Source organism: Chanodichthys erythropterus, chromosome 15 (genome assembly GCF_024489055.1).
Source record: "Chanodichthys erythropterus isolate Z2021 chromosome 15, ASM2448905v1, whole genome shotgun sequence".
NCBI lineage: Eukaryota > Metazoa > Chordata > Actinopteri > Cypriniformes > Xenocyprididae > Chanodichthys > Chanodichthys erythropterus.
The window spans coordinates 9,133,707-9,150,674 of NC_090235.1; the positions used below are offsets into that span (position 1 = coordinate 9,133,707).

At 36.5% G+C, this 16,968-nt stretch overlaps 1 protein-coding gene across 2 annotated transcripts in view; it reads right to left on the minus strand.

Moving 5' to 3' along the window:
- Positions 1 to 2,011: 2,011 nt before the first annotated feature.
- The window catches only part of trappc9 (trafficking protein particle complex subunit 9), a 243,329-nt gene continuing 228,372 nt past the window's right edge, over positions 2,012 to 16,968 (minus strand). For both annotated transcript variants that reach the window (XM_067411133.1, XM_067411132.1), the window contains 2 exons: positions 7,096 to 7,319; positions 2,012 to 3,496 (listed from right to left, as the gene is read on the minus strand). In XM_067411133.1, coding sequence (XP_067267234.1) covers positions 3,320 to 3,496; positions 7,096 to 7,319 — 401 coding nt within the window. In that variant the 3' untranslated portion in view covers positions 2,012 to 3,319. The remainder of the gene's footprint in view (positions 3,497 to 7,095; positions 7,320 to 16,968) is intronic.

The following is a 16,968-nucleotide window of genomic DNA, read 5'->3' on the forward strand; positions in this document are numbered from 1 at the left end:
ATGATGTCATAGGCCTGATGTGCAGTAGGTTTAGTGTCTGGGAGGAACAGTAAGACAGCATTAGTAGAAGTTCATCCCCTTGACAAGATTAAGAAACTGTATTCTGCATTTTCGCTATATTTTGTGTATGTGTGTGTGTGTGTTTGATGAAGCAACTGAATTTTTCCATCCTGTGGCGACAGCAGATCAAAGTGAACGTCAGGAAACCTGTGCTGAGATAATCTTATTCATGACGGAACATGAAGGAGACACACACACAAATGGACATCAAGGACACAATTTTCAATCAGCAAACATGCACACGCAGGTCTGTACGCGTACACACACACACACACACACACACACACACACACACACACACACACACACACACACACACACACACACACACACACACACACGTAAAAACAGAATATTCTGGGTTTGTTTGGTTCATCATTTAGAGCTTGTGTGTGTTTAAGCATCTCGGCTCATTAACTCAAGCTAATTGAGATAAATATGAAAAGTTTAAAATGTCATTAAAATGATTAATTTCTCTTTGATCACTGCTGACTGTCTGGAGCAGTTCATCTTATCAGAACATTTGGAAGCTTTAACACTAAAGGTAAAAGTCTGTAAATGGGGAAAAATGTAAAAATGTGCATACTGTGAACTCTACAGGCATCTGAAATTAAATGTCTAATCTTCTTAATTTAGTTTTAATTTCCGTCCCACTGGTTGCAAGATTATTTAATATGCTGTATAATTTGATATAATTATCTTTGTATGAGGAGAGACTGCTAAGGACTGCTTTGTTTCATTTTGTCATTTTGCTTTACAAAAAATAATTTAATTTCATATTTAATTATTGAAAAATACTAAATAAAACAAATGATACATTTTTAAAATATTTTAATGTAATTTTATTACCTATTATCTTTATCTGATAAAGTACCTATTATTTACTGTAAATGAATAATGGATATACTGCAGGATACCAAGTTTCTCGTTATTTGTGGTGTGTGTGTGTGTCTGTGTCTTTTTAGATTAGTTATAGTTCTACATAAATTACAATACTGTAATATGATCTGAACCTTTATATGAATAATTTTTAAAAGCAGATGACCTGTTCAGTTAATGATTCTGTGATTTAGAGACAATTTGTTCAGATGGATTTCGAAACATCTCAGCGGTGCAATCCCTGAGTGGACGTTTAACGCTAATTGAATTACTGCAACTGCAATCACTTACGATTATATCACATACTGAAGGCCATCTCAACCGCCTCCTGCATTATCATCACTGGACCACACCACAATAAAGCAGTAATGCCACATTTCTGGCAATCATCAGTTGCTAGAAAGTTCACCTCAGAAAAATGACCTCAGTTCCAGGAACAGTATGAGGTGAGATGCACTTTTGGTCGTACATTCATTTCCTGTTGTGCTCAAGTCCAATCTTAAATTCTGGGTCTTTTTTTGTATTTTAGAGGTTTGAAACACATTTAAGACAATAATTTTAGATTTTTGACAATTTTTGATTTGTTCATCAACATTTGATCAATATTTGATCTAATTAGTATAACTGCAATGAAGAGTGAGGTCAACATATCAAATCTTTAGCTTAGAATCTGAGGGGCCGTTTACACAACACCATTTCAACTAAAAATGGAAAACTTTTCATGTGTTTTGGCCGTTCATTTACACGACAATGGCATCTTGGGAGCCTGAAAATGCTAACTTTTGAAAACAGGTTTCAAAGTACATGTTTTTGAAAACGATACCATTATTGTCTCTGTGTAAACTACAAAAACGCAAACTTGTGAAAACGGTGACGTCATGCGTATGCCTATTATATGCTCAGTCTATAGGTGCATAGTTTTTCTTTACAAAGTGACATCGCCAACTACTGGCCTGACATGCCAAAACAAAAACGTTTTTAGTTGTTTTCGAGGATCCAAGTGAACAGGGATCGTTTTGACGACGTTATTGCGTGCATATGAAAAACGTTTTTAGTACATCATACCCTTAGATTGATTAAAGTCGTCAGCTGAATGGACTTCAGATTGATGAGCAAACACTGTAACACTTTAGTATTTGGAACAATTCTCACTTTTAACTATTTGCTTATTAGCTTACAAATTTACAGTTTATTAGTACTTATAAAGCACATATTAATGCCTTATTCTGCATGACCATCTTCTACATCCCAAATACCTAAACTTAAATGTAAATTAAGAGTTTATTGAAGTGGTAGTTAAAAGTGTATATGTGTTCCCCATACAAAAGTGTTGCCACAAACACATTAAAGAAACCAGTTTCATAGTTACATAAACGTGAATCAAAGCCATGGGTCCGACAGAGTCACAAAACCATTTATGCATCAACCCCAAGAAAAAAAGCTGTATACATTCATACATGAAAATACTGTGACAGACGTAACTCATATTTACATGCACTATTAATGTAAACCCCTACGAAACCTGCCAAGAACATGACCAGGACATATTTCAGCCAAAAAACACAAGAAAGAAAATGGTAAATTATGTTTTGCACAAAGAAAAGAAGCCTGCTTTACTTATTAAGAGTTTCTGAAATTGTGACAATATTTTCATGACAATTAAGAACATTTTCCACTACAATTATCACTATCATAATGCAAAAAAAAAAAAAAAATCAAATTATATATATGCATATATAACTTTTTAATTGAATCTATGCTGATTTAAATAAAATGATAATCATATTTAAATACTCAAATTATTGACTTCAATGAGAATCACCATTTACGATTATGAGAATTACAAAAACTAATAAACAAAATGCCTGAGCGAACACATCACAGTAATGAGACTTGTGCTTAATTGTCATTAAAATAATGTCATAAGGCAAAACAAAAGTTTTAAAAATAGGCTTCAACTAAATCTAATATTTTGTAATATTATTTTTGGGTTGAAATATGAGCTGGAGATGTTTTCATCAGATTCATGCATTGAAAGCATGATGTTGTGAGCAATCTAGAGCATTTTAAACTCCTTCACTTTAAAAGAATGATTCAGGACTAAACTGTTTCCATTTAGTGGTTAGCTGAAAAATGTTCTTCATCCATTTTGCCTGTGGAGGTGAATGAGCATGATGCGTTCAGAACAGTCAAACTGATCGTAAAGTGGAGGATTTGGCATACATTTAAACATCTCCAAACTCTAAAAGCTTTATACACTGGAACCGCACTTGCTCTAGACTCAATAAATATCTAGATCAGATCACTGGTGGTCTAGATAACAGCAGCTCTCTCCCAAGGCCTACTCAGTCTGTCAGGTCAAAGGTCAGCGTTCACAGGTTCAGGCAGCTGCTTCGATTGGCTCCTGGGCTTTGATGTGGACGCTGGGTAGACAGAACCAGGCGGGCGGCAGGTCGCGACTCGTGCTGTCGTCTTGAAACTTGATATTTAAATAGAAATCACCGGTGTATAAGAAGAGCAGGGCTCCCACACACACAGAGTTCTCCGTGGGGTTCACCTGAGGATGAGAACATCACACACCTGCATCACTGCTCTGAATCACCTGCTGACTTCATCACTGCCGATAGCAGAGCGAGATGTGGCAGAAGTACCAAAACTTCACATCTTGCGCTTCCTACACACTCTATCCTGTGTCTTAAAGGAAGAGTTCACCCAAAAATGAAAATTCTCTCATCATTTACTCATCCTCAAGTTGTTCCAAACCTGTATATTTCTGTCTTCTGTTGAACAAAAAAGAAGCTATTTTAAAGAATGTCAGTAACCAGACAGATAATGGCACTCATTGACTTCCACAGTATTTTTTTCCTAATATGGAAGTCAATGGCTACCTTTAACTGTCTTGTTATCAACATTCTTTAAAATGTCTTATTTTGTGTTCAACAGAAGAAAGAAACACATACAGGTATGGAACAAGTTGAGGGTGAGAAAGTAATGACAACATTTACATTTTTAGGTGAACTATCCCTTTAAGGCCAATTCACACTGCACCGACAGACCCAGACAGTCACCAGATTACAGTACGTCACTTCTCAGACATTCTAGTTCCGATTTAGCATGTTCAATCGGCAAAAACAAGCTCAGACAGACACCAACGGACTCCGACAGGGGTAACACATTGATCTGACAAAACCCGACGAAGTGTCCGTTGCAGTCTGATGGTGTGGTGTGAATTGGCCTTTACAGGTACAGAAGCAAAGACAGTCTGTCCTTTTTAAAAGAACCAAACTCAGACTTTAAAAGAACCAAACACTGAACAGAGTGAAAAAGAACCCAGTTTGCTTTGCATTCACCTGGTTGATAGTCTTAAAATAGGATTAGATCTCAGTTTGGTCCATTTTAGTTGGAATTCAGTCTATATATATATATATATATATATATATAAAATTTTATATATAGTGCCCTCCACAATTATTGGCACCCTTAGTAAATATGAGCAAAGGTGGCTGTGAAAAAAAATCTGCATTTTTTATCCTTTTGATCTTTCATTCAAAAAAATTCACAAAATTCTAACCTTTTATTGAAGTAAAACAATTGATAGTGGGGGAAACTGACATTATGAAATAAATGTTTTTCTCCAATACATGTTGGCCACAATTATTGGCACCCCTAGAAATTCTTATATTCCCATTCATATTTACATTTTTTTTTTTAGCACACCAGGGTGATCATGAACATGAAATTGTCCAGCCGTGAGTATAAACATGAGGAAACACAAAGGCCAAATTCCCGTAATCATTCATCATGAGTAAAAGCAAAGAATATAGTTCTGATGTGCAGCAGAAGATTGTTGAGCTTCACAAAATAGAAAGTGGCTGTAAGAAAATCCCCATTTCAAGGCAATAATTCAGAAGTTCCAATCAAGTAAAGATGTTACAAATCTGCCTGGAAGAGCATGTGTGTCTAAATCATCCTAAATATCTCCTAAAGTGAGGAGGAAAGTTTGAGTGGACAAAGAGATTATCTCTACAGAGATTAGTTGAGTCTTGAGTCTCAGAAAGCCTAAAAAAAAAAGAAGATCAAACAGCACCTACATCCCCACAAGTTCGGGAGAGTTTCAAGAAAAATCCTCTGCTCTCATCCAGAAACAATCTCCAGCATATTCAGCTGTCAGACACGACTGGAACTTCAAATGGGACCAGCTTCTATGGTCAGATGGACAAACATGGATAAAAAGTACCCCATGTCCACTGGATTTTTAATGTTGTGGGCCTATTTTTCTGCTAGAGGTCCTGGACATCTTGTTCAGATACATGGCATCATGGATTCTAGCAAATACCAACAGATAAAAATAAAATCAAAACCTGACCGCTTCTGCTAGAAATCCAATAATGGGCTGTGGTCGGATCTTCCATTAGGAAAATGATCCAAAACAAACATCAAAACCAACACAAAAATATGTCACTGAGCACAAAATAAAGCTTCTGCCATGGTTTTCCCAGTTCCCTGACCTGAACCCTAAAGAAATGAGTGGAGTGAACTGAAGAGAAGAAGCACCAACATGGAGCTGGGAATCTGAAGGTTCTGGAGAGATTCTGTATGGAGGAATTGTCTCTGATCTCTTGTCAGGTGCTCTCCAAACTCATCAGGCATTATAGAAGAAGACTCAGAGCTGTTATCTTGGCAAAAGGAGGTTGCAAAAAGTTTTTAATAAAAGGGTGCCAATAATTGTGGCCAACGTGTTTTGTTTCATAATGTGTGTTTTCTTTTCCTTCAATGAAAGATTATAATTTTGTGAATTTTTTTGAATGAAAGATCAAAAGAATAAACAATGCAGATTTATTTTCACAACCACCTTTGCTCATTACTAAGGGTGCCAATAATTCTGGAGGGCACTGTATATTATATATATATATATATATATTAGACTGGAGACTGGAGTAATAATGCTGAAAATTCAGCTTTTATCACAGGAATAAATTAAATTTTTAACATATATTCACACAGAAAAGAGTTCTTTTAAATGTTATTAATATTTCACAATATTACTGTTTTTACTGTATTTTTTTAATCAAATAAATGCAGCCTTGGTGAGCAGAAGAAACATTAAAAAAGCACTTTTTTGACCGGTACTGTATTTCTGTCATAATTTCACATACACTAGCATTTAAAAGTTTTGACACAAGTGACTGAATTTATGCTTCTCGTGATCTTAAAAACATTTTCATCCAAAGGTTTATGATTTAATGCTTCTAATTATTTTGTACAAACAAACAAACAAATAAATAAAAAATACATGTCCATTTAAGTTTTTTTTAACATTTATGATTAATTCTCATACTTTTTGATGACTTTACAATTACTCTAATGTAGAAAATAAATACTTATAATAAACATCAAGTAGTTGTGTTCAAACGTGTGGCCAAAAGTCTTGTAAATCTCTCTTGAAAGAAACAAACAAAACAGCCTAATTCATCATGGGAAACTAAATTCACCCTTTGCCAGGAGTTTGATTGACAGGCGATCTGACTAATCATAACGCCAAATCCACCATTTTGTCCGACAAACAAATTAGACAGGAGAGTTTGTAGATCAACGTTGGTGGATTTGAACTTAAAAAATGGTGTGTATTAACGTCTTTTTGCGCTTGAAACAACATTCCTTCTGATGTTCATTCATGTTTAGTTTGTGCTATAACTAGTGGGAAGAGATAAGTGCTTCACATGCTGCTTGAACTGAGGCGCTACTGTGATCTGTCATGACACAAAGAGACACAAAATGGTATTTATTGTTTAAATTTCTTAAAAATGACAAAATGTGAAAGCTGAGACTTTGTTTGATATCAAAAGCAACCTGCTCTGTCTTGTCTGTCGGCGTGTTGTCAGTGTCCTCTTTGCTCCGTGATGTATTTTTCACTGCGTGAGAACATGTGTGGTGTGAGAGCGGCATGGCTTGGCGGACGTAGCAACGGGGGGCGGGTCTTTGTGAAAGGGCAATTAGGATTTCTGTTGCAAGAAACCTTGACTAACATATACATAAGTGGACCTTCAACACATTGACTGTGATCGACAGCTAAACTTTCCTCAGATGTTGATGACATGACCCGGCTCAGACAGTGTCCTGCTGCTGTGTGCTTTTCTATGTGTGTCATTGGCTCACCGTGCCGATGTAGAAGGTGTTGGAGCCGATGAAAGTGACGGCATCCTGCAGGTCGAAGTTTTGGACACCATTCTGATAGTCTTGGAAGGGGACGACGGTCAGAGAGAACGGTCCGACGGCACTCTTGCTGCGGTTGGTCAGTTTCACCTCTAACGGCACAGCGTCTCCAACCCTGCAGTCAGCGACCACGTCACAGTCACACGGCTTACCGTTAACCACAACATCTAGAGAGAGAGAGAGAGAGAGAGAGAGAGAGAGAGAGAGAGAGAGAGAGAGAGGGGAGAAGTTTACCCAAAAGCATTTGAGAACTGAAAGGTGTCTTCTCTTTTTTTGCTCTTTTGAAATACTGTGTTTAATGTTCACAACACAAAGCTCTCAGCTCACACAGAACTTTTACTGAAACTGAACCGCAAAAATAAATCATCCACCAGCTCACTACCATTTCTCAACTGCACATTTACTGAAACCAGTAACACATTTTTCAAAACAGTGACCTAAAACCTCAAGCTCTCCATTCAAAAATATCATCATCTTTAGAGCCAGATTTACATAACGGCAAATTAGTTTGGGTGTACTTTAATCGTACAAAAGCACTGATGGGAGTGGAAAGTTCTGCGCGTGATCTACTGACGACACGTAAATTAAAGAACACAGACACAGCCGGATCATTTCCATAATGACCAACACAATCTACCAAGGGCAGCACAAATTAGCGTCTAGTTTAAGACATGCTTTTTTGGGTGTTAAATAATGCAAATGCCAGTAAGTTGACTAGCACAAACCTTAGTAAATCAACTTACATGATTCATTTAAATACTCTCCTCCCATAAATTTTGTGTCTGAAAGGGAAACTCCAACAAATGCATATGCAATAAGATCGGCCGGAAAAATAACCCTGTCCACGCCTTTTCAGCACAATTTTTAACTGCGTGTCTTTAGTAAATCCTGACAGTAGTTTTTTTTAACGCCAAAAGAGGGTTTGAGCTGGCGCAAGCTGTTAGTAACTCTGGCCCATAATATAATGCAAACTTTGCCTTCAAAAGGTTCATGAAGCCAACAAATGCAAATATACACAGAACACTGTGAGATTATTAAAAAACAATATGAACCTGACCTCTTACTACAGTGAATGAGGTTTTTCAGAGAACATTGAACATCTTGAAATGTGCAAGATAGTGTAAAACTACCAGCCTTTAAATGACAGTGAGCACATAGGTACTGAAAAACTGAAAAAGGTATTGGGTTTGTGATTACAGCATGATTCAGAAAAATGAAGCATCATTTCAGGAAAAATATATTTCCAATATTTTGGATGCGAATGAGCACAAGAAGAAGTCCTGAAACTTTCCTAAATGTACAGCACAACTGTGAAAAGATATGAAATGAAAACTCTAAAAAAGTAATAATGAGAAGAAAATAACCTATTGAAATATATATATATATATATATATATATATATATATATATATATATATATATATATATATATATATACACACACACACACTGTTTTTTGAAAGATATTAATACTTTCATGCACAGCAATGTCCATTAAATTGATCAAAACTGAAAGTAAAGCCATTTACGTTATAAAATATTTCTATTTCAAATAAATGCTGTTCTATTGAACTTTCTATTCCTGAAAAATCTTGAAAAAAAAGAATCGGTCTCCATAAAAATATGCAGCAGCACAACGGTTTTCAGAAGTGAAAATAATAAGAAATGTTTCTTGAGCAGCGAATCAAATATTAGAATGATTTCTGAAGGATCATGTGACACTGAAGACGAGTAATGATGCTGAAAATTCAGCTTTGCCATCTCATGAATACATTACATTTTAAAATAAAGAAACTGTAATAATATTTCACAATATTGCTGATCAAATAAATGCAGCCTTGGTGAATCTTATTGACCCCAAACCTTTGAAAGGTGGTGTAATTTTAAAGGGTTAGTTCACCCAAAAATGAACATTCTGTCATTAATTACTCACCCTCGTATCGTTCCAAACCCGTAAGACCTTCGTTCATCTTCAGAACACAAATTAAGATATTTTTGATGAAATCTGTGAGCTTTCTGGCCTGAGTTTTCTTGACTGCAATGGCCAGAAAAGTAGTAAAGACATGGTTAGAATAGTCCATGTGACTACAGTGGTTCAACCTTCATGTTATGAAGCGACAAGAATACTTTTTGTGCGCAAAAAAACAAAACAAATATAACAACTTTTTTTTAACAATTTCTTCTCTTCCCTGTCATTATCCTGTGCTGTTGATGTTGTAAACACAGTGCAGCGCTTCCAGGTTCTACGTCAACAGTATAGGAGACTTCATAACAGCGGTTGAACCACTGCAGTCACGCAGACTATTTTAATGATGTCGTTACTACCTTTCCTGGGCCTTGTTTATAACATTGCTGTCTGTAGGGGAGTCAGATACCTCCCGGATTTCTTAAAAAATATCTAAAAATATTGAAGATGAATGAATGTCTTACTGGTTTGGAATGACATGAGGGTGAGTAATTAATGACGGAATTTTCCTTTTTGGGTTGACCTAGCCCTTTACCTTTTTGAATGTAATTTGATACTTATCCTTTTTGTCTTTTTTTTTCTTTTTTTTCACAGCTCAACTGCCTCAATGCACATTCACTTTTATTGTATGAAAAAGCACAGATCTCCTTTCTCCACGAAATACAAAATCACACAGGTGTGACTAAATGACAGAATTTACATTCTTAAAAACCATCTACTAACTAGACTATTTCAGTTGATCATCAGCCTTAGTTGTGTTTCTCCAGCTGCAGAGAGTCAACAGTGGTAAGCCATGATGCAACAGCACTGATCTGTGAGCAGAGCATGAATGAACGCGCATTATAAATAAACAGGAAATAGTAAACAATACAGATGAAATTCATGTTGCATCTCTCTCACGTGCTCTGAGCTGTCTGTATCTATCACGATGAGGACTTCTGTCTCTCTTCGAGTGCCGGAGGCAGAGCTGTCACACGAGCCCCGTCCCCGGAGAGGGGCATGCTGGGAGATGCGGTCCCCGCGGGGCTCTGTCAATGACATACAGACAGACAGCTGGCCCCGGAGGACTACAGCAGCTCTTCTCAGGATGAGTCCCGCACACGCAGATAAATAATCTCTCATTGACAGGACAGCTGTAGATGTCAGGAACGACAGCGCTGCTCTCCGAGGACTCGGTTTAAACTCTGAGAAGCGGCAGGTACGGCCTTCTGTTTGGGTAATGATGACTTAACAGTCACTATCACAACCGTGAAGGTAAATGTCAAGTTTTTTTTTTTTTTTTTTTAATAAACGAAGCTCAAATGTTTTGCTTTGCATCATCAAATATTCATGGTCCCTCCTGACTGACGTAAGACGTGGTTAAAAAGTTTTCCCCTCTGCAAACCAGAGCTTCATCCAAATGTTATTTTAAGTCCCAAAATAGCATTTCACCAGAAAAATAGAGCGTTTTTGGAACAGAATAACGCCACCGGCAACGTCTAAAAACAAACTGTTTTAATCAAGACTTGTTCCAACGACTCCTGTTTAATTTAAAGGTTTGTCTTTAAATGTTGAAGATCAAACACAGATCACAAAGTCAACATAATGTGATGTATGAAAAACAATATTCAGCTGAAAATATTGTTGGGAATAACTTGAGTTAATCCACTGTGATTTAACTGGATTGTAAAAAAAAAACAAACAAAAAAAACAGGCTATTTATATCTTGTGCACAATCTATCAGTATACATTATTTCAAAGAAAAAAAAATGTTCAACTCCAAAACACTTCTAAAATACAGACTCTTCATATGAGCCAATCAATTCCTGATGGAATTCTTTCCTGCCTTACATTTTTCCCTCTGAAACAGATGTTAATCAGGGTAGCAGCATATTTAATTTTTGACAGGAGTGAAAACGAGGATGTGAGCAACAGAAGTAAAGCGTGTTCAATGGATCATACATTTGCTTAACAACATACTGATTGTCCAGGCAATGAAACGTCTTTCTGAAAGAAAAAAAAAAAGAGAGTTGAAAACTTGATAAAATAGTTTTGAAAGTTGTGAGTTATGAACATTATGCTCTCGAGGATTTATACACTGTACACCATTGTAAAGACTTTAAAGGTGCCCTCGAATGAAAAATTTAATTTATCTTGGCATAGTTAATTAACAAGAGTTCAGTACATGGAAAAGACATGTATAAATCCTTATATAAATCTCCTTTTTATTTAAAAGACCTCTGAAGAACAGGCAAATCTCAACATAACACCAACTGTTACGTAACAGTCGGGGTGTATGCCCCAATATTTGCATAATGCCAGCCCATGATGTTCCCAACATTATGAAAGGCATTAGACAAGGGCAGAACGTCTGGATCTGTGCAGAGCTGATTTATCAGACTAGGTAAGCAAGCAAGAACAAAAGCGAAAAATGGCAGATGGAGCAATAATAACTGACATGATCCATGATATCATGATATTTTTAGTGATATTTGTAAATTGTCTTTCTAAATGTTTCGTTAGCATGTTGCTAATGTACTGTTAAATGTGGTTAAAGTTACCATTGTTTCTTACTGTATTCACAGAGACAAGAGCCGTCGCTATTTTAATTTTTAAACACTTGCAGTCTGTATAATTCATAAACACAACTTCATTCTTTATAAATCTCTCCAACAGCGTAGCATTAGCCGTTAGCCACGGAGCACAGCCTCAAATTCATTCAGAATCAAATGTAAACAATATAACAGTATACAATACTCACATAATCCGACACATGCATGCCGCATGCATGACGAACACTTTGTAAAGATCCATTTGAGGGTTATATTAGCTGTGTAAACTTTGTTTATGCACTGTTCAAGGCAAGCGCGAGCTCAGTGGGCGTGGATCAGGAAAATTAAAGGGCCAGCAGCATAAATCGGCTCATTAATGATGCCCTAAATTAGGCAGTTAAAAAAACAAAACAAACTATGGGGTATTTTGAGCTGAAACTTCACAGACACATTCAGGGGACACCATAGACTTATATTATATCTTGTAAAAAAACGTTCAAGGGCACCTTTAAGTCTATCTCTCAAGGCCTCATCTTCATCCATGTTAAATTCAATATGTTAAATTCCTGATTAAACATCACATTGTAGAAGAAAAATGGATTGCGAATGTAACCTATAAGGATCAATGCAAAACCTAAGGAACTCAAGTTTTGTTATTTACTTTGTGCTTTAATAAGAAAGTCTTAATTCAGACAAGAAAATCCACCAAAACATGAATCATGTAGTTGTACCACCCTCTAAACACTCAATCTTGTATTCTGAACACAAGTTCAAAGGTTGATTCTGTTGTGCTATTTCAGGAGTATCCAGAGACATTCACTGTGTGTGTGTGTGTGTGTGTGCATGTGAGCACGTGTGTCTGTGTGTGTGTTTGCAGACAATATGAGATCACAGTCTCCACTTTTCTGACATTTTAGCTTATTTTCACTCAATCCAATTATAGCCCACTATTTCATCTGCTACACACACACACACACACACACACACACACACACACACACACACACACACACACACACACACACACACACACACACACACACACACACACACACACACACACACACACACACACACACACACACACACACACACACACACACACACACACACACACACACACACACACACAGGTTTGTTTTTGTGAATAGTGGAGACATTCCATAGGCGTAATGGTTTTTAAACTGTACAGACCGTATTTTCTATCGCCCTACACCAACCCTACACCTAAACCTACCCATCACAGGAAACGGTGCACACTTTTACTTCCTCACAAAAACTCATTCTGTATGATTTATAAGCCTTTTGAAAAGTGGAGACATGGGGTAATGTCCTCATAAGTCACCTCTTCTTGTAATACCTATGTCATACCCATGTCATACAAATTTGTGTCCTGATACGTCACAAAAACGCACACACACACACAACACATACACACACATGGCTCTGGTGCGACACCTTACCAAGTGTTATATTTAGTTTTTTAAAGAGCTGTTGCTAGGAGATGTGAAAATGATAGGTAGATCAGCTGCGGATGGGTGGAGATATTCCTCCATAATGATGAAAAGAACAAAGAGAGAGAGAGGATGAGGCAATCAGACATGAACAGAAATGGAAAACTCTTCATGAAAACTACATTTTCTAAAGAAAACAGGAGTAGCGTTTACCTGTGCACGACTCACCACCATAATGATAGTGTGTTTCTAAGTGGTTACTAGGGTGCTTTGGGTGGTTGCTAGGTGGTTACACACTCACCCAAGTCAAAATGATTCACCTTTGTGCATTAAAGCTCCCGCCATTAAACACAACAACACATTTCATCATTTACAGCTTCATTCTGCTGCTCTCTCTCTCAGGTTTACCACGTCAGCATTGTTGTGCTGACTGTTGCTCTAGAACGGTTGTCTGGGGTGACCACGATGTCACAGCACATAAAAAAAAAGGAACAGGTTGGCATGGCAACCAGGTCTGCCCGTGGCACCGAGCGGCTGCGGGAAAAGTGCCGGGCAGCAGAAAGCCGGTAAAACCGTCCGACTCAGCAATGTGTGCAAACTGATTCATGGAGTAGCCCTGCATTTCTAGGGGATCGAACCTGATATCAGAGGCTTGAACACACCTAAAAGATGTCAAAACAAAACACTGAGAGAGCCGCACCCAAGCAAACAACATTTCACTATGACAAAAACTTACCTATAGTGCCAAAACAAAAGCTTGTAAACAGAAGTTGCACCCATTTGAGGAGGTTACCATAGCAACAGCAGGCCGCTTAGCATCTATCACTTAAAACTATTAAAAAGACTTTTAATTGTTGCTGTTTGGCTGAATGACATTTTTGAAAGGATTAAACACATTTTCTGAAGTGTCTATGTTGGAAAATAAACATTGTTAGGGACTAAAGATAATGAATACATTATGAATATACTGTAAACTACATAATTATTCTGGCAAAATTCTGTATAGACAAAGCTATATTTATTTTATTAACATTTTAAAGAAATAGAAGATTGAGATTTATAAAGAAGGCCTACTGTCTCACTGTACATAAATGGTTGTTATTCTGTAATTAACTGTAATTCTTTTCTTTTCTGTTCTTATAACATTATTTTTATGTAATATAACATATATATATATATATATATATATACACATACATACATATTATATATATATATATATATATATATATATATATATACACATACATACATATTATATATATATATATATTTGTCTATTTATATAAAAGTATATTCATATCAGTGTGGTCAAACTAATTAATCGTGTATTTAACATAAAAGTTTGTAAATATATGTGAGTTTATATCTTGTGATTCTGTGATATGTATGAATGTATGTAATTATATAATAATAATAATAATAATGAAAATAAAATAACATCCTAAAATCATCATATAATTTTCACACAGAGAAAGCACAAAAACATTTAGCATCAACAAGTCATGTCAAGTCGCCCATGCAAATGCTTAAACTTTTACTAACCGAATGAGAAGGGTTTCTACACAAAGGTCTCGATAAACTTGGTCCTGAGCTTAGATTCTAGGAAATGAATGTCAGCGATCCTGGAGATGGAACATTTACAGCCCTCCTGTAAATGTTTAAACATGCGGTAATTTAGATGAATTATTAAGCCGAGTTATACTTAGGTGGATCGCCATCATGTAACAGCATAAATTTTACTTAGGAATCTATATAAAAGCACAGAATCAGCAGGCGGGTGACCTCAGGAAGAGTTGATCTTCTCATCTCATTTTCTCCACATTAGTGCTGACACTTACTCAGCAAAAGCCATCTGTTGGCAAACATGACCGTGTCTGGTGCTTTCAGACCAATACAATGAAACTAATGGCGTACCTGCTCAAGAGTTTCATTCCACAAGGCTAAAGGAAACAGCCGTCTGGTCTTCTTCAAGATCAGGGCACATGCTTTCAAGTGCACTACTCAACGCTGAAAGAAACATTAGTGGGAATCAAGTCTGAGGGACACAAAAGATCCTTTCAATCTGTTTCGTTCTGAATTGCAAAGCTTGAGAGCAGAGCAACGTCCTTCAAACACAGTTCAGCCTGGTCGACGCTCCGCTGTTAAAGAACAAGAGGGATATCTCTCACTGTCATGCCTGAATCATCGGGTGCTTCAAATGTGAATGCTTATGCAAGATCAATTAATTACAAAGTGGCACTCTATTGAAATCCCTCAGACTTCTTTTTCTAAATATTCACAAAATTCTCCAATTAATTCAGCTCCAAGTGCTTAACATATTTCCTCACTTAAATTTAACATAAAAGTTTGAAAATTCCAACTGAATTGCCATATTTATGCATTTCAACTAGTAAAAACAGCTCACATCCGGGTCACTTTGACATTCACAAATGTATTTTGGTTATTTTGATTGTAATATATGCATAAGGAATTGCGATTGGTCTTTTCATTCTTGCAAAGAGGAAGAACACAAAACTTCAATACATCAATATTTTAATACACGTGCAAGAAATAAGGCTAAAACACTATGTTTAAAAGAATTGTGTGTGAACGTAACCATATTAAGGACTGAAATACAGAACTGACAATCATATTCTGTTGCTGTGTGAGCATATAAATGCAATTCTACGTTTACTGTGAATGACCAAATTATTAAATTAACAAATAAACATATCATACTTTACATTATAGACCACAAGTTCCTTAAAAAACCTAAGATATATAGAAAAGGTTTGTCCAAAGGGACCTACTAAAATAATAACTACCATTCAGAAAATTTTGATGTAAAATTGCAGGAAAGCTAAAAAGAGTGCTAACTTTTAAAAGTATTACATCTTGAAAATAAAGCATTTTAAAACACAATACAGGGCATCTTGTAATCTTGAGTCTTACATTTGATCAAGCAGATGAAGAAGAAAGGCTTTTGTTTTAGTGTTTTAGAGAGCAGCACCATCTATTATGTTTCTGCGCTGTCACGTTTACGCTGGCGATGAAATAAAGAGAGCCTCACAGACTGGCATCAGACTTGGCTGAGAGTCTCCGGCTGGCGATGCCTCTTTCTCCAGAGAGAGCCTGATCAAATCAGAACTTCCTGCATTGGATGACTCTGAATTCATTCACTTCAATTCACTCCAGTTCACATCCAACATTAATTATGTCTTTTATGGCAGAATTCCTGTACTGGGTCCATCCTGCCACATTCTTTCTTCAGCTCCAGCCTGATCTGGCTAGATATTCACAATCAAAAAGGTGACAAACAAATTCATAGAGGCAGCGAAGCATCTCCTTGCGTCAGATGATAAGGAAGCTCCAGGCTCACACTTTTTGGAAACAAATAATTCAAAGCTTCACGGAGCAGAACAATACAAATAATCGAACACAAACAATGGAATATTTTCTAAGCAAATATATACACTTGGAATGATTTATTTCTGGAGCTTTTTGCGTGATGGAGCCTGCAGTTAGAAGTTGACCCTAAAATTCAAGATATCAGTGAAAAAAAGAGTTTTTGTCTCATATTTATATCATGATATAGTTAAGCAATATCATAAGAGTAATGAGTGCAATATCACACGAGTGATGTTTTTGTCCTGAATAGCAAAAGTGTAAATGTGATATTGATTTTATACAACAGTTCAATATTGTGTTATATTTTAGACACAATATTGTCTGCTTTTGCTCAATTCTGCCTACGGAAATGTTACCTATAAAGCCAGAGCAGAACTGTTGTGCGTCTCTGAGCAAGACACAGCGAAGCTTCAGCTTTTTGCGTGAATCAATCAGGTGAACCAATGATTCAATGGCCAATTAAAAAAGAGAGCCA